Source organism: Colletotrichum higginsianum, chromosome 1 (assembly GCF_001672515.1).
Source record: "Colletotrichum higginsianum IMI 349063 chromosome 1, whole genome shotgun sequence".
In the NCBI taxonomy this organism is placed as follows: domain Eukaryota; kingdom Fungi; phylum Ascomycota; class Sordariomycetes; order Glomerellales; family Glomerellaceae; genus Colletotrichum; species Colletotrichum higginsianum.
The window spans coordinates 4,970,051-4,988,910 of record NC_030954.1 but is presented as its reverse complement, the minus strand read 5'-3'; the positions used below and the strand labels follow the sequence as shown (position 1 = coordinate 4,988,910).

Below are 18,860 nucleotides of genomic sequence, written 5' to 3'. Positions count from 1 at the left end.
ATATCATAATATAGTAGGAGTAGAAGCAGGAAATATCCAAGTCTAGTTGTGGAGATAAGAACCAAGAGAAACAGACGCAACATCGGACTACCTACTACACCTCTCTACCCAGGGCCCGCTCGTACTCTTCGGGGAACGCGGGCTCGGGCCGGCTCCCGTACGGGATGATCCTCACCATGTGCCTCCTCTCGCCGTCCCGGAAGTCCGGCACGGCGCTGTGCGCGACGCTGCGCTGGTCCCACACGACGACGGAGCCCCTCTCCCACTTGACGCGGCAGCCAAAGTCCAGGCTCCGGATGTGGTTGTGCAGGAAGCCCAGCAGCGCGTCCGACTCCTCGGGCAGGAAACCCTCGACGCGGCGCGCGATGGTCGGGTTCACGAAGAGCGCGGGCGCGCCCGTGACGGGGTGGCGGGCGACGAGCGGGTGCGTCGTGGAGACGGCCTCGGCGAGGGCACGCTCGGCGCCAACGCGGGCGACCTCGCCGACGGAGGCCGAGGTGTGGAAGAGGCGCAGGCCGGCGAGGGTGGCGCGGAAGGCCGGCGAGAGGGCGGCGTAGGCGGCGGTCAGGGAGGTGAAGGCGGTGTCGCCGCCGCCCGAGGCCGGCTGCTCGAGAACCCAGAAGAAGGTGGTCGAGGGCACGTTGGGAGTGAAGGTCTGGTCGACGTGCCATAGATCGTAGGCCGCGCGGGGGCCGAGGAGGGTTCGGAGGTTGCCTCTGTAGGGGGGGGTTGGGGGGTTTGGCAGTGAGCGTGAGTTATGTTTATATATGGTTTGCTTCTGTGTCATTGCGCCGTGGACTTACGCCTTTTCGTCTGCGTAGACGACGTGGAACTCGGGGCCGGTGCCTTCCGGGTATCCCATGGTGGGATGCTGGGGAGAAAGAGGGTGGTCAGATGTTCAGCATCGCACAGATATTCTGTGAGCCTTGTGGTTCGTTTTCCCCTCCCCCTTTGGACGGGAGGGGATCAACTTACCTGATGAAGAGGCCCATAATGTCGCACAATCTCCCTCTGCTTGTCGAAGCCGGCGTCGGCAAAGTCTTGATCTCTCTGTGACACGGTTTTTCGTCGTCAACACCCAACCAAAAAGGGAGAACAGCTCTCTCGACATCGACTCACAAATACAAGAACCCCCCTCTCGGCCGCCAGCAGGGCGACCTCGTCCAGGCCGGCTTTGGATAGCTGCGTCAGCTGGACGCCCCGGACCTCGGACCCCACCCGGGGCGTGATGTTCTCCACCACGGCGCCGGCCCGGAGGAGGGACGGCTTGGTGGCGTCGGCGCGTGACCCGGGCTCCTCGGCCTCGAAGTAGGGAAGGTCGACCGTCGGCTGGAAGCCGTCGGGCCGCGTGGGCAGGTAGGCCGGGTAGAGTGGCTGGGACGACATTGTGAATGACTCGGCTCGATGGGTGAAGGATCGACGAATTTGTGCTGGCTTTTTTTTTGTGAACAGCCAGAGCACACAATATGTACGTCTATACCTGTAAGCCGCCTAGCTGAAAGCTGTCACGTCCTTTCTTGTCGATATAAGTATCTTGCTAGATTCCTACACCTAAGCATGCATACATTCTACCGGAGATAAAGCCGCTTCCCCGGCATCGCACGACCGGCATCTCCCTCCCCCCGTCGGCGCCATCCCGACAAATCTTACTCTGAACGACAACAACCACCAGCCCAGTCTCGTAGTCTCATTGGCGGTGAGGAGGACGACACGTCACGGCATAACACGTCGAAATGGCGACATTTCCCGCCCCCGACGGGCCCCGGGTGCTGGGATGCCCCATGTCGCTCTCCCGTGTTCGCGACTCAGGGGGTTGCTGAAGGTTTTTGTTGGCGCCGTGGCTCACTGGTACTGGTTCGTCTGGAAAAAAACCGACCAAAGCTTGTCAGCTCGGTGTGTTATGCGTTGTTTGTGCGTGTGTGTGCGTGTGTGTGCGTGTGTGTGTGTGTGTGTGTGTGTGTGTGTGTGTGTGTGTGTGTGTGTGTGTGTGTGTGAAAACCGACTTCTTCTCTCCTCATTCCACCATCCAACATGGCAATGTTGCCATATCGAATCGCTCACCAGAATCGGTCTTAGACGGCGGCACCACCCGATAGACACACCGGTCGACATCGTCGGGATCAGTCCGACTAAGGAGAGATTCTTTTGGAACCATTAGTAGACGCAAATGGCGAATAGTTGCTGAACCGTAAGCTTCAAATACGACCCAGAGACACTCTGTTTTTGAAGAGGGAAGAAGACATCACCAAACACATCACAACCACATCACCACCATATCGTCCCCTCCACCATGGCGACAACCAAAACCGACGACGCGACGGCGGACCCTCACCGGCCTTCATGGCTCGCCAAGATCCACCCCTACTTCCGCGACCCCGGGCACGTCCTCGTGCTCAAGCTCGACGTCCTCCTGCTCTCGTGGGCCTTCGTCGCGGGCCTCATGAAGGACATGGACCAGTCGGCGACGACGGCGGCCTACGTCTCGGGCATGCAGGAGGCCCTCTCGCTCTACGGCAACGAGCTCGTCGAGTTCACCACCTACTTCTCCATCGGCTACGCCCTCTTCATCGTGCCCTCCCAGCTCGTCCAGACCCGCGTGAGGCCCTCGCTGTGGCTGCCCTTCTGCGAGGTCGTCTGGGGCGCCATCACCCTCGCCACCTTCGCCGCCCGCAACGCCCGCACCGTCTTCGTGCTGCGCTTCTTCCTCGGCGTCTTCGAGGCCACCTCGTGGCCCGGCATCGTCAACCTCATCTTCAACTGGTACACCCCGGCCGAGCTGGGCAAGCGCCTCGCCATCTTCGGCGTCAGCAGCCAGGCCGGCAGCATGTTCCTCGGCATCCTGCAGGCCGCCCTCTACAAGAACCTCAACGGCGCCCACGGCCTCGAGGGCTGGCAGTGGCTGTTCGTCGTCTCTGGCGTCATGACCATCGTCTGGGGCCTGTACGGCTTCCTCGCCATCCCCGACAGCCCCGTCACGACGCGCGCCCTCTGGCTCACCGGGCCCGAACGCGCCCTCGCCGCCTCGAGGATGGCCCGCTCCGGCACCACCACGCAGGAGATCGTCAAGGGCCGGGCGGCCCTGTGGTCGCGCGTGCGCGGCCTCTTCCTCTCCCCCGTCACGTACCTGTTCCTCGCCGCCTACCTGCAGTTCGCCTGGTCCCAGCGCGCCAACGCCTACTTCCTGCTCTACCTCAAGGGCCTCAAGGACGCCGCCACTGGCGAGGCGCTCTACTCGGTCTACACGGTCAACCTGATCCCGCTCGGCGGCTACGCCATCTCCATCGTCGCCAACATCTCGCTCAACGCCCTCAGCGACTGGAAGAACTGGCGCTGGCAGGTCGCCGTCGGCGCCGCCCTGCTGCAGCTCGTCGCCACCTCGGTCCTGGCCGCCTGGCCCGCCGGCCGCGCCGCCGTCATGACCTTCTACTTCCTGACCTTCGCCACCGCGGCCTGGGGCTACGCCCTGCTCGCCTGGCTCGCCATCATCCTGCGCAAGGAGCCCGAGGCGCGCTCCGTCATCGTCGGCGTCGCCGTCACCCTCGTCTACGTCGGCCACGCCACCATCCCGCTGCGCGCGTGGCGGACGGCCGACGCGCCGCGGTACCCCGTCGGGTTCCCGCTTGCGGCCGCCTTCAGCGTCGGCAGCATCGCCGCGATCCTCGGCATGCTGTGGTACGTGCGGAGGTACCCCGACATCCTCGACTTCGGGCTCAACTGGAAGACCCTGAGGGAGGCCGGGGACAGCGTGGCGCATCTCGAAAAGGTCGAGGTGGTCGATAGCCAGGACGGGGCCGAGGGCGAGAAGAGGGATGCGAGGGAGGCTGTCAAGACGGTTTCATAATCTCAGTTCGATTATACCATATTGATTTGTTTGTTAGCCCTGTCAGATCAAGAAGATCTAACACCAGATGGTGATAAAGCCATGCTTCGGGAGTGTTTTGAATGGACTTTTTCGGTCAAAAGTAGTTTCACAAGCGCTTCGGTAAAAGCGTCAGCAATAACTAGGGTGATATCTCGTCATGGACCAGACCCGTCTTCACCTCCTCTATACTGGATCAGGAACTCGTCTTCGAATAGCTCCTCCGCGGATGGCCTCTCATCTGGATCCCACCGCAGTATCTTCCTCACCAGAGCGAGTAGCAGCTGCTGGTCTCTACCTTTTAGTTGCCTCTCGCGCCCCTCGAGGGTCTGGTCGGGAATCGGTGTTGACCCGATCCAGTTGCCTATATGTGGTGAGACACTTCGCTCATGCGAATCAAGGGCTTACACCCAGACTTACCTTCTTGGTCCCAGAACTGACGAGACTTTGTGCTTCGTTCCAAGAACTTCTTCGGTGGTTGGCCCATGAGAGAGACCATCTCCGCGAGATGCTGTTCGTCGTGCAGATGCCCATCCCTTACGGCGCGGAAGAGACGGCCCCCTTCGTAGAGATCCCAGATCTGGGTTCAACACGTCAGTAGGGATTACACCTCCTTATTCGAGACTCGCTCTCCCTACCATGACCCCGACTGACCAAATGTCGATTTTGGAGTCCCATTCCATGCCGAGCACGACCTCGGGGGCTCGATAAACCCCGGGCATAACGTCGCCCGAGTGCTTCTGGCCCGGATCCCCCAGGCGCGCGGCCCCGAAATCCGTAATGACCGGGGCGCCGGGGGTAATGGGCATTGTGTATGAAAGATGGATCACTCGATCATCAAGGACCTTGCGCGGTGACGGGCTCTGCAGCTCCGCCAGTTCGATCTTGGAAAATACACTGACGTCCTCCACGCCGAGGAGAACGTTGTTGGGCGATAAGTCTGGAATACTTCTCAGTTTCGGCGTCCAGAACCAACGAAACGCAACGACGGGTGAGAGGGGGTATACCGGTGTGGACAATGCCCACCTGGTGCAGGAAGTCCAGGCCCAACAGAACCATGAGCAGGCTTTGCTGCAAGATGTCCTTGTTCAGAGCGTTGTTGGGGAAAAGATTCCGGAAGGTCGTGTACGTGAGACCGAGGGGAGCGAAGACCATGCACCGATGAGAGCCATGCGGTCCCGCGACCTGAAAGGTGTCCAGAGCCACCCGCAAACGCTCCTTGCCGGGGTGCTCGGCGTCGATGGATTGGATGCGTTGGGAGACGGCCGCCTCGTTGGAGGAGTCTTCCCCCGTGATACATACCTTTAGTGAGTGAAAAGTGTTCTCCCTGTTCATCAGCTTCTTTAGCAAATATCGAAACACTAATAAGTCCGGGACGGCATGGGAGAGCATGTATGTATGTACATACCTGACGTCTCGGCACAGCCAGACAGTCGAAGTGGTGCCAAACCCCAGCTTCGCGACGACCTGATACCGGGAGCAGAACACCTCGCCAATTCGGACGGGATAGAACCTCTCGGGCTTGTAGTCTGGCACCGTTTCTTCTTCTACTTGAATGTGGACTGGGAGTCTTTCGAAACCATCGTTTGGAAAGGTATGAATCTGGGTAGACATCGTCTTTGCGGCAACGAACACAGGCAACTGAAGTCGGTGGGGGCTGACACTGAACGAAGAACGACCAGTTCTTCCAGGCCGCAAGAAGGACAGAGCGAAAATGCGGCCTGTTCTTATTCGCTGCATCATTACCCTCACGGTCGGAACGTGTAGTGAGTTGTAACTGTCAGAAGGGCGGATGAGATCAGAATAGAAAGACATTGCGGAGCTGAGTTACCTTTGAGGTGGAGCCGGATGCACACTCGCCACACTGTTTTCAGCCAATCAAAGTCGAGATCGGAAGCGCGCGCCACCTAGACCAATAAGGGAATATTGGCATAGTTCATCCAAAGAGAGTGATATCATATTCGCTGTCTTCACTGAGGGGCTTCAATGCTGTTCTTGGTGACCATCTTGTGTATTGAAAGATGTACGGGGCACAAGTCTTGAGAGCGGTGTCCTCCGCTAAGCTACTGCGTGCGTATCCAACCTCCATCGCTCACAGCCAGCATTGCTGCATCTCAATCACCTCCCCTTGCTGGCGTTGCGAGACGGGAATTCTTTCCAGGTGTTGTCTTCGTGAACATGGACCGAGGTAACACGGGTTCCCTTCTCTGTGTGATAGCTTACGGTGATCACGTCCTTGTCATCGTCCTTGTCCTTGTGAGACTTGTGAGGAACGGAGCCTCTGCATCACCAAAACACTGGCATCAGTTCTATGCAAATGACATTCTGGTTTTCTCCATAGCTACTGTCCAGACTTACTGGATTCTGGCTTCTGTGACCTTGGGATACTATGTCGAAAAATCAGGATTTGCAGGAAAACTAGATGTTGAGATTTTGGACTTATGTCGCCCTCGATGGTTTTGCTGACCGTCTCGACCGCTGATTTGAATGCCGTGGGAAGGGTCCCCAGAGGAGTCGAGCCGCCGTACTTGACCAAGAGTGGCCCGGTTCTCTGCATTGTAGTTGTGATCGAAGAGGACAGTAGATAAGTGAGACAAGTGAAACTGAGACCGGAATTTGCCCTGATCAGCAACAAAATGGTGACAGGACTGACCGAAGAGAAGCCAATCCATTTGGGTGATCATCATTTTAAAAAGACGGCGTGATGACCAGACACACAGACAGATAACATCGATCGCAAATACGCGCGCACCCTCTGTGGCTGGATCCCCAGTGCTGCCGTATCACACAAACAGCGCTTGCTTGCATCAGGCGCTTGTCACGTCACTGACGGCATCGAGAAAGTGGAGAAATCTGGGTTTGAAGCTGCTCAGAAATCCCTCTTGTGTCGATGCTCATTCATCCCAACAGAAGCATGTGTGTGGGTGTAAGGCCACACCTATTAATAGAGTTTCACAAGGCGCGCGCGTCGACAGTCGTGCACCTCCTCCTGTCCTGGAAGCCAAGGCATGGCGCGCAGTTGTGACAAGGGGCGATAGGTATGGGGGGGCACGCGGAATAGGTCATGCCGTCGTAGAACCACATTGGGGTCCGGTTGGCCGCAGGCGGCTAACATGCCGCACCGACCTCGACGATGGTCGAAAGCAGGTTTAACAGCGCAACAGCAGAAACAGCAGAAACAGAAGGACGAGACACGTTACACGGCTGAACGCGAATCGTAGGTAGCATGTTACTGTGTAGAGACCCCTTTATCGGGTGACTTGTGCTGAGGAGGAATTTGATCTTCCAACATTGGGTCCGATGTGCCGAACGCCCGGCTTGTCAGGCGCCGAGTATCAAGACACCTCTTTGCTTCCAACTAAGCAGAACCACATCGATGAGTCAGTAACTCTAATGGTGTTGACAAAAAGCTTCTGTTGCAACGCCAGGGTGCGTGCGGTATCTGACGCTGAAAGGCAACGTTTAGGGAATCAATACCGAGAGCAAAATTGGCTCCCTCGGGATGCCAGAAAAGGAGCAGGAGATTGCAGGTCTTCAGCACAACTTGCCTCCAGACTTGATTACAAGACCTTGAATTGACGTGAACATTACAGACTATACAACTTGTCTCGCGTTAGTGCAGACCAATGCGAATCACGACTCGTCAACGTCCAATCTAGTCCCTAACTCTTGTCGTAATTCTCGTGCACCAGGGTCGTGTAGCGAGCGTGCTGCCCGAGGGCGTCGCCGTCCCACTCGAAATAGTCCCTGGACTCGGTCGTCGGGAACGAGTCCGTCGAGCCCCTCCACACGCCGGCGTCCTTGGCCTCGAACAGCATCCGCATGACCTGCAGGTTCTCGTCGCGCTCCCACCGCCTCGCCTTGTGCACGCCGAGGCCCGTCGCCCGCTGCAGGAGCTGCGTCGCGAGCTCCAGCACGTACGAGAAGGCGATGAAGAGCGACCCGAGGCCCAGCAGCATGGCGAGGCCGAGGACGGAGAAGTTGAGCGTCCCCTGCGCGTCCCGGGTCCTCTGCCTGTGGCACATGTCCTCGTGGGCCGCGCGGACGTCGTCCGGCATCGCCTCCAACGCCTCCCAGGCCCTGTTCACGGCGCCGGGGACGGCGATCGACGGCCCCGTGACGTACTCGGCCATCTGGTGCTGCAGCTTGGCCAGGTTCTCGGCGAACAGCGACCCCATCTCGATCTGCCACTGGTCCGAGGGCAGCGGGAGCTGGAGGAGCTCGGCGACGAGCTCCTGCGCCTTGAGGTAGCTCTGCGTGCGCGTCCAGATGAGCTGGTGGAACGTCGAGCTCGTGACGAAGAAGCCGATGCGGTCGACCGCCGCCACCTGCGCCGCGTTGAGGCCGACCTCCGGCGCCCGGGCGTTGCGCACCAAGTCGGCGGCCCCCTGCGGCGCCGTGCAGACGCCGTTGTTCGGGTTGCAGATCCGGTGCCGGTCCGCGCAGGCGACGGGGCTCGCGTACCGGTCGGCGCGGTAGACGGTGCTGCCGTCGGACAGGTCCACGGGTATGTGGGCCCCGAAGACCGGGTCGTCGTTGGGCTGCAGGTGCACGATGGAGTTGGGCGCGATCAGGAGCAGCGTGAGGTCCCGGTGGTCGAGCGCCAGGGCCTCGATGGGGCGCCACAGGCTGGCGTTCCTCGAGGGGTCGTTGGAGATGACCCAGGTCGAGTAGCCGATCTGCGTGCTCTCGCCGTACGTGTTGTAGATGTGGGTGTAGTTCTGCGCGCCTATGCCGCCGTAGAAGTACTTGATGAGCACGTCGTCGTCCCAGCCGAGCTCGCGCGCCTCGGTGCCGTTGAGGAACCGCGAGAACCCCCGCTGGCTGACGAGGGGCGCGCAGTCCGTCTCCCGCCAGTACTGGACCCGGTTCTGCTCCTGCTCGTTGATGCCCAGGTGGGTGTGGGAGTCGACCATGCCCGTCTCCATCCGGAACGACTTGCCCATGCAGACCTCGTCCGCGAAAGGGCACTCGACCGAGGCGTTGGTCCAGCGGATCGAGGGGACGGGTAGCGTGCCGCACGAGGCGGCCGGCGAGACGTCGTTCTCGTGGCCCCCGTAGCACTGTCGCGAGTAGACGGCGGCGAGGGAGTTGTCGTAGGCGTTCTTCTGCTGGAGGGCGTCCCGGCCCTCCGGCACGAACATGCCGCAGTCCGCCGCCTCCAGCAGCCGGAACCGCGTGGCGCTCTCGGACACCTTGGACGAGAAGACGGCGGCGAGCCCGAGGAGGACGGCGTACAGGAACCCGCAGACGGCCCACGGCACCGTCCGGAGGAGCGGCCGGTCCGCCCGGCCGCGCCAGTGCCACGCCTGCTGGAGGAACAGCCACGTCGCCGGCACCGGCGCGGGGATGTTGCGGAGGATGACCTGGCGCTGGTAGTGCAAGCCGTCGTGCTTGCCGCCGGAGGCGAGGACCTGGTGGCACACAAAGGTCAGCGAGCGCCACAACCGCGCGGCGATGACGGTGACGAAGATGGCGATGAAGGCGAGGAGGAGCCCGCCGTCGCGGGCCGACAGGGTGATGGTCGTGCCGGTGACCCGGCCGAGGCTCCAGTCGGTCCAGACCCCGGTGTAGATCCGGTTCGACATGACTGCGGTGGTGGCATTGACAAGCAGCGATAGATAGACGACTCGGGGGGGTTAGCCTTGCGCGCCCTTGAAGACGGGCGGCCCTGTGCTAGGTTCCAGGTGGTTCACGTGCTTTAAGAGGAGAAGAAGATGAAGAGTGAAGGAGCAAAGATGCGTTCAGACAAACGTGACACATAATACATAGCCTGCCTGATGTGCATGCTCGGGAATTTCATGCTCCATTGCGAATCAAGCTTGAGGCCGTTGATCAAAAGGGATGGGGGGTATGAGGCCACATGAGCTATTATCCCGTCGGACGTGTTCACCTTCTTTTTCCGCGCCGCAAAGAGCGTTGCCGCTGCAGGCATTGCGTGGTGCCGACGAGATGATCGCCCAAAGCTGAATAGCCCCTGCAGCCACCATTCCCGGATCTCCTTGGCAACTCGGGAGGGACCAATCGAGTCGGCACGTGAGATGGGTTTGAATACTTGCTTGTCCAATCACATGGCAGTTGGATTCGATAGTTTCATCCCTCCCCCATGAACTTGGTGCTCTGGCGGCAGTCTGCTCGTTCCCAGTTGCAAGATGGCGGGATACCGGTGTTGCTCGAGTGTCCGTATCTACTAGGTAATTGCCAGTAGTTGTGAACTATCGTTAAGCCATTTAACAGAATGCAACGACTCACCCATGCCTCCATGTCTTCTTAAGTTCTCCTCAAGTTCACGGCCGGATGACAGTACTACCTGCAATGAAGGAAGAACACAGGGATGTCGGCACAAGGTGCCGAGCAACTCCAATCAAGCAGCAGGCCAAGATTCTGCTTCCAACCCCCCATTTTGGACCATCACGACTTACCATAGTATGGTTTCTTGGCCTCGCCTAAGGAAACAAGCCATTGGTTGCGGTAGACTCGCTTTGAACGCGGGTGACTTGTCTGGATTTCCTACCAGCACCTTGATGGGAGGGAGTTACGACAACTCCGAGTTGACAAACTATGAACAACCCCCGAAAGTTGAGGGGGTAGCATGGAATATTCTCTCCGCTCCCTACCTGAACTTAATTTATACGGCGCAACACATCACTTGCACCTCTCTTACAACGTTGCTAATCTAGAGACAAAACTGAGCTGGATCAAAAAGCGCATTCCCTTTCAGCTTTTGCATTGAACCTGCACTAAACGACAACTGCCTTATTTTGCCATTCCCCCCTCTGAACTAATGAACTAAATTGAGGCGAGGTGTGACACTTAGCTCGACTGCTTAATCTGGGTTGCTTCCTAGTCATGAAGCTATCGCAAGTATTACATTTGCAATGAGGGCAAGCACCCATGATTATTTTTCAAGAGAAACTTGGGAGAGAGAAGCAAGCACAAACATCACCGCTTCCGGCTGATAAAATCAGTCTCTGATTGAATAGCGAGTGCCATAAAGTCAGAGAACCGAAACCTATGAAATGACCTCGGCTGGTTCTCGGGTATGCACATGCGGCCCGATAACTGATCCGGGGATTCCCATCTGTCAGAGCACTCGTCATTCTTCAAGTTGGTCAGATGGATTCTTCATGAACTTCTCCGTGTGTCTATCTGCGGCCTATATGGATCTACGGGTCCCACAATCCACCTCTACTTCATACGACACATGATACCAGACCCATCTTCAACGATCACATTAATAGCGTCTGTTCACGATGCTGCCAACAATCGGCCGCCTGCGCTCTCGCGCGTTGTCAGGGCGGCCCGCCATGGCCTCTCTGTCAACCAAGCCCATTAACCGCCGGGTTCTCCCCGGTCTCTTTGAGTCATGTCAACATCGGGTCTTCAACTCCTCGTTCAAACCCACCCCTCCTCCAGAAGGGTCATGGGACAGCCACGTCCACATCATCGACCCCCAAAAGTTTCCGTTCCCCGCCAGCGTCAAGCCCCCTCAGGAAGCAACCATAAACCAAGCATTCCAAAACGCTGAACGACTCGGGCTGCCGAACCTGGTGTTCGTCCAGCTGTCCATGTACGGCAACGATAACACGTGGGTGCTCGAGTCTCTCAAGGACGTCGGGCCCACCAGAGGTCGCGGCGTCGTCGCGTTCGACCCGGAACGCATCGACTCCCATACCCTACAGCAGTGGCACGATCTCGGTGTGCGGGGCGTCCGGGTCAACCTCCGATCGTCCAACACCGTGCTCTCCAAGACCGAAATCCAGACCGTGTTGCGCAGGTACGCCGAGAGACTGCGGCCGTTGAAAACGTGGTCGATCGGGCTGTACGCCGACATGGAGGTCCTCGATCACGTCGAGCCGCTGGTGTCCGAACTCGGGGTGAAGTTGGTGCTCGAACACTTCGGTTCCCCGGCGCTACTGCCGTTGAACCCGGCCAAGCAGCCGGGCTGGGATGCGCTGAAACGCATGATGGAGGACCCGCGCGTCTACGTCAAGATCTCGGCACCGTACCTTTTCTCCAAAGATGCGAGCTTCTCCGACCTGGAGTCGCTGGCCAAGGCCCTCTTCCGCATGCGGAACGGGGACGGCGTCGTGTTCGGCTCGGACTGGCCCCATACCAAGTGGTGGGGGTGGGATGCGAAGCCGTTCATGGACAAGGTCGCCGAGTGGTGTGACGGGGACGACGAGCTGCGGGAGAAGCTTTTCCGAGGCAATGCGAGGGGCCTATGGGACGTTTGAAAAGAGCGAGTTTCCCTCGAGCCGCAACAGATGACCACAATCCGATGGGAGCAGTACACGAGTGACATGCGGACAGACGCCTAGCTACTGACACCATCCTTCAACATATCTATCTACTGGAATGCCAGCAAGCCCAGAGCACAGTTACTTAGAACTCAACCTGTCGCGACAGTGAATAGCCGTTGCGCCAGTTGAGAAAATCCTCATGTGATTCCGCAGACCCTGGCAAGCATTTTCTTTACACAGCAAGGCAGATGGGTAGGCTGAGGGCGAGTAATATAATACGTCGGCAGGGATTCGAGAGGGAATGAGCCTCTTACATCCAGCAGTTAGTCCAAAAGTCCATCCAGTTCTTATAGGGCACATAATTGGGAGCTCCCAGCGAGCAAAAAGGGGGGCTAGCAATTGTTATTGCCCCAGTGATTGCATCCTATGAATCCACAGACTAGTTATTAAGGCGAGATGTCGATACAGTGAGAGGTTTCAACAGCTGGTTTTCCCTCATAGATAGGACAAGAGTCTGTTTTGAGCTACTAGATGTTCCGTTTGGTGCTTCTGAATAGGTTGACTAAATTGCAACACTTTACTCTGATGACATGTGTAAGCCCAGGCAGCGCATGTTACCTTGATGCGGCCTTCTATGCACATGATGTGCAGCCTTTGAGCCTCATGGATAACTACATGTCTTGGTTTGCTTTGTCTGTAAGCCGCAGTCTTGCAGGTTACACAACCGGGCAAAGAAAAACACAGACCTAACAAACGACTGAGTCTCAGCCCGTTTGTATACACCTCTGGGCCTTGAGTCACCGTCTATCACGGATACCAGCCCGGAGACTCAACCTCACTGCCCTGCAAAGCAAAAACAGCTTCTGCCCTCCTTCCTAGACTTCACACCCGCAGTTTTCAACTTTTCGCTCTTCACCTTGCCTCGCCTCACAAACCAACCTTACGATGGAAGGCGGCAAAATGAAGAGGTTTTTGGATGTCGTCGAGACCGATTCGTTCGATCCAAGCTCATGGTCGACTTTCCTGAGGTATGTCTTGCCCCTATGCTCAAAATTCAATCGGAAGCCTGCGTACGGTGTTTGCCCAAGCATCGATCCATCGTTGAGTCTGAGGGGGGGAATGAGAATTAACACGGACTGTTGTAGAACGGACGCCGGCCAAGGACATCAAAACCTCGACCCCGGATCACGAGATCGTGCCGACGAAAATGCCTCTCAACTTCTCGAGGAGCTCCGCGACGACTCTCCGGAGGACCTGGGATTGTCTATGAACCACATGGAAGATGCAAATCACCGACACACTGCCCGGCATACGATGGATCTTCGGGTTTTCCCCTGGTACAAGGAGCTGTTCTATCTCGCGATGGAATATGTGGTTGTCGTCGCTCACACGATAGGACTGGGACAAGACTTTTATTTTGAGGGCGTCAAGTACAGCCCGTGGGGTTGATCTCGTCGTTGCTGTAAGGGAACTTGACCTTTGGGCTTGAGTGATGGAGACAGAAGGCCGTTTTGCCGCAGCGCGTCGGAGCGAGTCGCCTGATTGTAGTACCACAATAGTTTGATACCTTCGCCGTAACCAACGTAACAATTATTTACCCATCTCACAACCCCGGAGCGGATGCCCCTCCCGAGAAGATATTTTGGTGGATTTTGGCATGTTGATAATATTAGCCTCCGTCATTGCACTTATCATACATTTCATGATTGTTAACCATGTAAACCTATTGTCACACTTGCGAGTCCCGGTTTTGAGCTGTGTCGGTGGGCATCAGGTGAGACTCGGCCGTGGTGTTTCTGCCCACTAACAGGAGGCTACCAGCCATAATCTACATCAGTTTCTTTAGAAATTTGAATGTCTGCGGAGCAAAAACCTCGATATGGAAGCTTCTTGTCTGGCATTTCTTGCACGATCACCAAAGACTGAGACGACGAGAGACAAGCAAGCAGGCAGCTCGGATCCGGTCGACGTGGCTCAGCCTGCAGCCCCGTTCCACTCGGGACGGATTTAGCATGCAGGCTTATGTATCCGCAGCTTCAAAGCCCGGGGTCGCCAACTACTGCGCCACGCCGCTGTGCAGGTCGAATCATCGAATCACTGTAGCCTAATGTGGTGTGCGGTCAGCACTACCGCGCACCAGATCCAGGGTCATTGGACAGTAAGCGTGGCAGGGGGGGGGGGGGGGGGGGGGGGGAAGCTTTACCGCCTTACCTTGGTCATCTGCCCTGCTTGTCAAGCGATTCATTCAGTCTTTTTTTTTTTTTTCAATTCTTTTTTTCCACCTTTCTATTATGTCTAATCATGCAGTCATCTCCAGGGAAACAGTAAGTCAAGAAAAACGGGCACAATGCTATTGTGATAACATTGGAATAACACAAGACAGGATCTGTTTTGGTGAACAACAACTTTACAACTCACCCGCCAGTTGTCAAATAATCGGCATTTGACCTAGGGTCCACTGAATGGAAAAGAAACTGCATGCGAGGGTTCCAGGTGAATGAACGTCTTCTTAGTCGGGGCAGCAAGACGAGACGCTTACATTAGAAGGGAAACTGGTTCATACCATCAACTTGCGTGTGATGTTTAAACCACGTGGAAAAGAAGGATGGGATCAAGAATAGAAACTCAAAATCCCACAGCCCTACTTGGAGCCTCTAGTCAAATCCGACTGCTGACGGACGGCTCCCCTGCCTCCTCCAGCAGCAGTTTAGTGCCTCTTGAGGAAGCTTGGGAAGAGAGGCTGACACCCTCGTGCACCGCCGACGTCAGCCCCCCGCTAGCATTGGCTGTCAGCACAAACATGGAGCTACCATCCTACACTTGCAATGTTCCGGAAGACATGCCGAGCGTTGTCAGCAGTGCTATCCCGATCCGTACTGCTCAGTTGGCTGTGCCATCTTCATTAGGCCATGGAATGATTCCAAGCACATCAGCGGAAGGATGCTGCGGATCACATCGCGGATGACAGCAACTCCAGGTTCAAGAATAGACTCTTGACGTGGCTGGCTAAAGGTTGACGCTTTGTGACGAGATTCTGGAACATCACCATTCATCCATATAATAATCATCATGTTCAGACCACCTCTAACTGTTCTGTCTATCACCACTCACAACACAAACATCAACATCAACAAGCAGAACAATCATCTTTCCAACATCTCTCTTACGTCCGTTTCCTTACTTTCTCTCTCTATCAACTAGAACAACAGCAACACCCTCAAGATGCACACCTCCACCATCCTCTCAGGTCTCCTCTTCACGGCGGCTGCCCTGGCTGCCCCGGCTGCCCCTCCCGCATCGAGCTGCACTTCTTCGGCGGCACCCGCAGCCAACACCGGCATCTCCATCGACGACGTCCTCCCCCCCATCGTCCCCGTCAACACCCGCTCCGGCAACCAGGAGCTCATCACCAAGCTCATGACGGCCCCGACGCAGCAGGAGCGCGTCCGCCTGCTCAACCAGCCCGGCGACTTCGTCTTCGACTTCAACGACGCCGGTGCCCCCGCCGGCTCCGAGTCCCGCGGCAAGGGCGGCTTCTCGACCTCGGCCACGGCCAAGACGTTCCCGGCCCTCATCGGCAACGGCGCCGCCATGACGCTCGCCTTCCTCGGCCCCTGCGGCATGAACACGGCCCACGTCCACAACCGCGCCACCGAGCTCAACGTCGTCGTCAAGGGCCGCCTCGTCACCAACTTCATCGTCGAGAACGGCCTCGACCCCATCGCCAACACCATGGACACCTTCCAGATGTCCGTCTTCCCCCAGGGCGCCATCCACCAAGAGTTCAACCCGGACTGCGAGGACGCCGTCTTCGTCGCCGGCTTCAACGACGTCGACCCAGGCGTCGAGCAGGTCGCCCAGGCCTTCTTCAACCTCCGCCCGGACGTCGTCTCCGCCACCCTCGGCGGCGTGCAGACCGTCGACGGCGCCGACCTCGAGAGCTTCCGCGAGCACATCCCGGCCAACATCGCCCTCGGCATCGACGCCTGCCTGAACAAGTGCGGCATCAAGAGGAACGCCAAGCGCGACCTGAACGAGATCTTTGGCTCTGTTTAGAAAGTCCACACCGAGTTGAAGGTGGTATGGGGGGGGGGGGGGGGGGGGGTAAACGACTGGAACGATTTTAGACTTGCATTGGCGACATGACACTCATCAGATTATCAGCATTTGGGAGCATAGGAAGCATTGGATAGCATTGGGAAGCATTGATTGGAGCATTGATTCGGGTGCATATCTTCGGTTGTATAGCCAGCGGGGTTTGATTTACAGGCGTTAGAGGCTTGATTTAAATAGATTTCATCTCAACATTCGTGTAGCATATTCTATTCTTCATTAGAATGCTTCTTGAGCATGTTTAGTACTACCTAATTTGTTGGTTCACTGTTGAAAATACCACTTGGATATGTTACAACACCTCTAGGGCGTGATGTAGACACGCCTAAACCAAGTATCTGAATCCCTTTCCCACCAGGACCGTCCGGCCGTCAGTCTCCGCCTCTTGATCCCTCAACGCCAGCTTCCGATTCTCCCCCTTCAACACAAAGTGCAAGGCCGTCGATGCCACAATCGCCATGAACGCCATGCCGGCGTTGACGCTGAACGCCAGCACGAACCGGGGCGCCGCGTGGCTGGGGTACAGGTAGGAGCCGTAGATGCTCGACAGCGTGGACACGGCGTTGTTGAAGGCCACGGCGGCGGCGCGCTTGGCGGCCGGGCGGTAGATGGTGTTGGCGGTCCAGAACATGGACATGTTGAAGCCCGTGTAGATGCCGGGCAGCATGACCATGGCGCCTAGGTACCGCGGCGCCACCCCCGTCGCCGCGCTCGACACGACGAACCCGACGAGCGCGCAGGCCAGCGGGCCGACGGTGTGCCAGTACCGCTCTCCCGTCCGGCCCGCGTTCCACGAGACGGCCGCGCACACGAAGCAGGCCAGCAGGTAGGGGGGAGAGGTGAGCAGCAGCGTCGCGATGCGGTCCCTGCCGAGGCCGCCGACGATGGTCGGGAAGAAGCTGTTGATGGAGATGGACGACGCGGCGCCGTAGACGACGAGCACGAGGATCCAGTTGACCGGGTCGACGACGAGCATCCGGAATCCGTCGAAGAGCGGCTGCGATGACGACGACGAGCCCGTCCAGTCCTCCTCGCCCGCGGCGTCGATCTCCAAACGCCACACGGCCAGCTGCCGCTCCTGCTCCGTCAGCCACCTGGTGTTGGCCGGGAAGTCCGGGAGGACGAAGAGGGCGCCGAGGGCGATGACGACGGTGAGGGTGCCTTCTGTGATGAAAATCCAGCGCCACGCCAGCAGGCCGAGCGTGCCGTCCATGCCGCTCAAGATCCCCGCGGCGAGGAGCCCCGAGAAGGCGCCCGAGAGCATGGAGCCGGTGTAGAACAGGCCGGTGCGGAGGCCGAGCTCTTTGCGGACGTACCAGGAGCTGAGCGTGGCTATGCAACCTGTCCGCGCCATGATGTTATGGGGGGGACTGTCTCGTTTTTTCCCAAAGTTGGACTTGGTGCCCGTTGGATCGTCGGACTCACCTGGATAGAACGCAGCTTGGACGAACCCAAGCAGGAATCGCGTCACCAAGAGCCCGGCGTAGTTGGTCGTCGCGCCGCTGCAGGCACAAAGTACACCCTACATGTTACCCCTGGCTGTCAGTAAAAGCTTCTTTCATGTATGGGATCCGTGCCTTATGTTGCACCAATGCCATGCGGACATGGATATAGTAGCCAGGGATCTGAAATGGAGGGGGAGGGGGGAAAGGGGAAAGGGGAAAGGGGAAAGGGGAGAGCGTTGGACCAACCCAGACGGCCATGCAGCCTGTCAGATACAAGGCAGGACGACCGATCTTGTTCAGCAGCATGTTGGAAGGGACCTGCATGAGTATGTATCCAACGAATAGGATGGAGACGCAGGTCTGACGTTGTCGGCGTCGTGTCAGTCACACACTGGCTGCTCTGGGGTATTATACACCATGGACGCCTGCCTACCTGGAACTGGCTCCCTGTCAACCCTAATTCCTCTTCCAGCCCACCTAGCCTAGCTGCTCCGATCGCGTTTCTGTAGAAGTGTAAGCCGAGCCCATCATGGGTGTCAAGGAACCTTTTTCCAACCTGTCGAGGTAATTCATGATGTACATCAGAATCATCGTGGGCAGCATCCTCGTGTCCAGTCTCCTGATCAGTTTCTTCTCGAGAGCAGCGAGTTCGTCCTTGGACAAGCCCTCTAACAATTCCGGGAGATCGTGAGGAACCAGCGTCGTCGTAACGGGACCCTCGGGACTCGAACTGCTGCTGCCTGATGACGAGTCCATGGCGATGTTGAAGCCCTTTTGGTTGCCCGAGTATTCGTCTAAATGCTTGAACCGAGTGGCGAACAGGGGACGGACGTCTAGTGTCTTCAACAAACCTGGCCGATGGCTCGATGGGGTCAACTGAGCCCAATATCACCACTAATGTCTCTTGCAAACGACGGATCGATATGCCTTGAAGAGGGACCTCCAGACGAACAAGACAAAGACCAGTTCGACGTCTTGCCCAGAGAGAGACACAACTCCACTCGATGTTGATTCCCGTCGTCCAAAGGATCACTGCGTCTCGACAGTTAGGCACATAGAGTAGGAGTCTGGGTCTGAAAACGGGCTGCTGCTGCTGTTGCTGAGAAGGTAGAAAAGACAACCCAGTACAGTGCTTTGCGTCATTCGTCAAGTGGCGGCTAAAGCGAGGAAACCGAGAGTGCGTGTTGGAAAGCATGCTTT

At 57.5% G+C, this 18,860-nt stretch overlaps 9 protein-coding genes across 9 annotated transcripts; 4 read left to right on the top strand and 5 right to left on the bottom strand.

Annotated features, from left to right (window-relative positions):
* Positions 1 to 94: 94 nt before the first annotated feature.
* Positions 95 to 1,386, bottom strand: CH63R_01466 (TfdA family Taurine catabolism dioxygenase TauD; the record flags this gene model as incomplete). The annotated part of the gene is made up of 4 exons (XM_018296441.1): positions 95 to 716; positions 804 to 871; positions 976 to 1,050; positions 1,120 to 1,386. 4 exons carry the CDS (start codon positions 1,384 to 1,386, stop codon positions 95 to 97), a joined length of 1,032 nt encoding a protein of 343 aa, XP_018164803.1.
* Positions 1,387 to 2,290: 904 nt separating this feature from the next.
* CH63R_01465 (Vitamin H transporter) lies at positions 2,291 to 3,841 on the top strand (the record flags this gene model as incomplete). The annotated part of the gene is made up of 1 exon (XM_018296440.1): positions 2,291 to 3,841. One exon carries the CDS (start codon positions 2,291 to 2,293, stop codon positions 3,839 to 3,841), a length of 1,551 nt encoding a protein of 516 aa, XP_018164802.1.
* Positions 3,842 to 4,017: 176 nt separating this feature from the next.
* On the bottom strand, positions 4,018 to 5,674 carry CH63R_01464 (Protein kinase; the record flags this gene model as incomplete). The annotated part of the gene is made up of 5 exons (XM_018296439.1): positions 4,018 to 4,223; positions 4,280 to 4,439; positions 4,498 to 4,799; positions 4,867 to 5,186; positions 5,268 to 5,674. 5 exons carry the CDS (start codon positions 5,672 to 5,674, stop codon positions 4,018 to 4,020), a joined length of 1,395 nt encoding a protein of 464 aa, XP_018164801.1.
* A 303-nt stretch (positions 5,675 to 5,977) lies between these two features.
* On the bottom strand, positions 5,978 to 6,416 carry CH63R_01463 (uncharacterized protein; the record flags this gene model as incomplete). Its single annotated transcript, XM_018296438.1, has 2 exons — positions 5,978 to 6,138; positions 6,218 to 6,416. 2 exons carry the CDS (start codon positions 6,414 to 6,416, stop codon positions 5,978 to 5,980), a joined length of 360 nt encoding a protein of 119 aa, XP_018164800.1.
* Positions 6,417 to 7,521: 1,105 nt separating this feature from the next.
* Positions 7,522 to 9,447, bottom strand: CH63R_01462 (uncharacterized protein; the record flags this gene model as incomplete). Its single annotated transcript, XM_018296437.1, has 1 exon — positions 7,522 to 9,447. One exon carries the CDS (start codon positions 9,445 to 9,447, stop codon positions 7,522 to 7,524), a length of 1,926 nt encoding a protein of 641 aa, XP_018164799.1.
* Positions 9,448 to 11,166: 1,719 nt separating this feature from the next.
* Positions 11,167 to 12,096, top strand: CH63R_01461 (TIM barrel metal-dependent hydrolase; the record flags this gene model as incomplete). Its single annotated transcript, XM_018296436.1, has 1 exon — positions 11,167 to 12,096. One exon carries the CDS (start codon positions 11,167 to 11,169, stop codon positions 12,094 to 12,096), a length of 930 nt encoding a protein of 309 aa, XP_018164798.1.
* Positions 12,097 to 13,062: 966 nt separating this feature from the next.
* CH63R_01460 (uncharacterized protein) lies at positions 13,063 to 13,551 on the top strand (the record flags this gene model as incomplete). Its single annotated transcript, XM_018296435.1, has 2 exons — positions 13,063 to 13,130; positions 13,248 to 13,551. The coding sequence occupies 2 exons, from the start codon at positions 13,063 to 13,065 to the stop codon at positions 13,549 to 13,551; spliced, it is 372 nt and encodes a 123-aa protein (XP_018164797.1).
* Positions 13,552 to 15,324: 1,773 nt separating this feature from the next.
* Positions 15,325 to 16,158, top strand: CH63R_01459 (Spherulin-1A; the record flags this gene model as incomplete). Its single annotated transcript, XM_018296434.1, has 1 exon — positions 15,325 to 16,158. One exon carries the CDS (start codon positions 15,325 to 15,327, stop codon positions 16,156 to 16,158), a length of 834 nt encoding a protein of 277 aa, XP_018164796.1.
* A 382-nt stretch (positions 16,159 to 16,540) lies between these two features.
* Positions 16,541 to 18,416, bottom strand: CH63R_01458 (Pantothenate transporter liz1; the record flags this gene model as incomplete). Its single annotated transcript, XM_018296433.1, has 4 exons — positions 16,541 to 17,737; positions 17,907 to 18,020; positions 18,094 to 18,163; positions 18,217 to 18,416. 4 exons carry the CDS (start codon positions 18,414 to 18,416, stop codon positions 16,541 to 16,543), a joined length of 1,581 nt encoding a protein of 526 aa, XP_018164795.1.
* Positions 18,417 to 18,860: the final 444 nt, after the last annotated feature.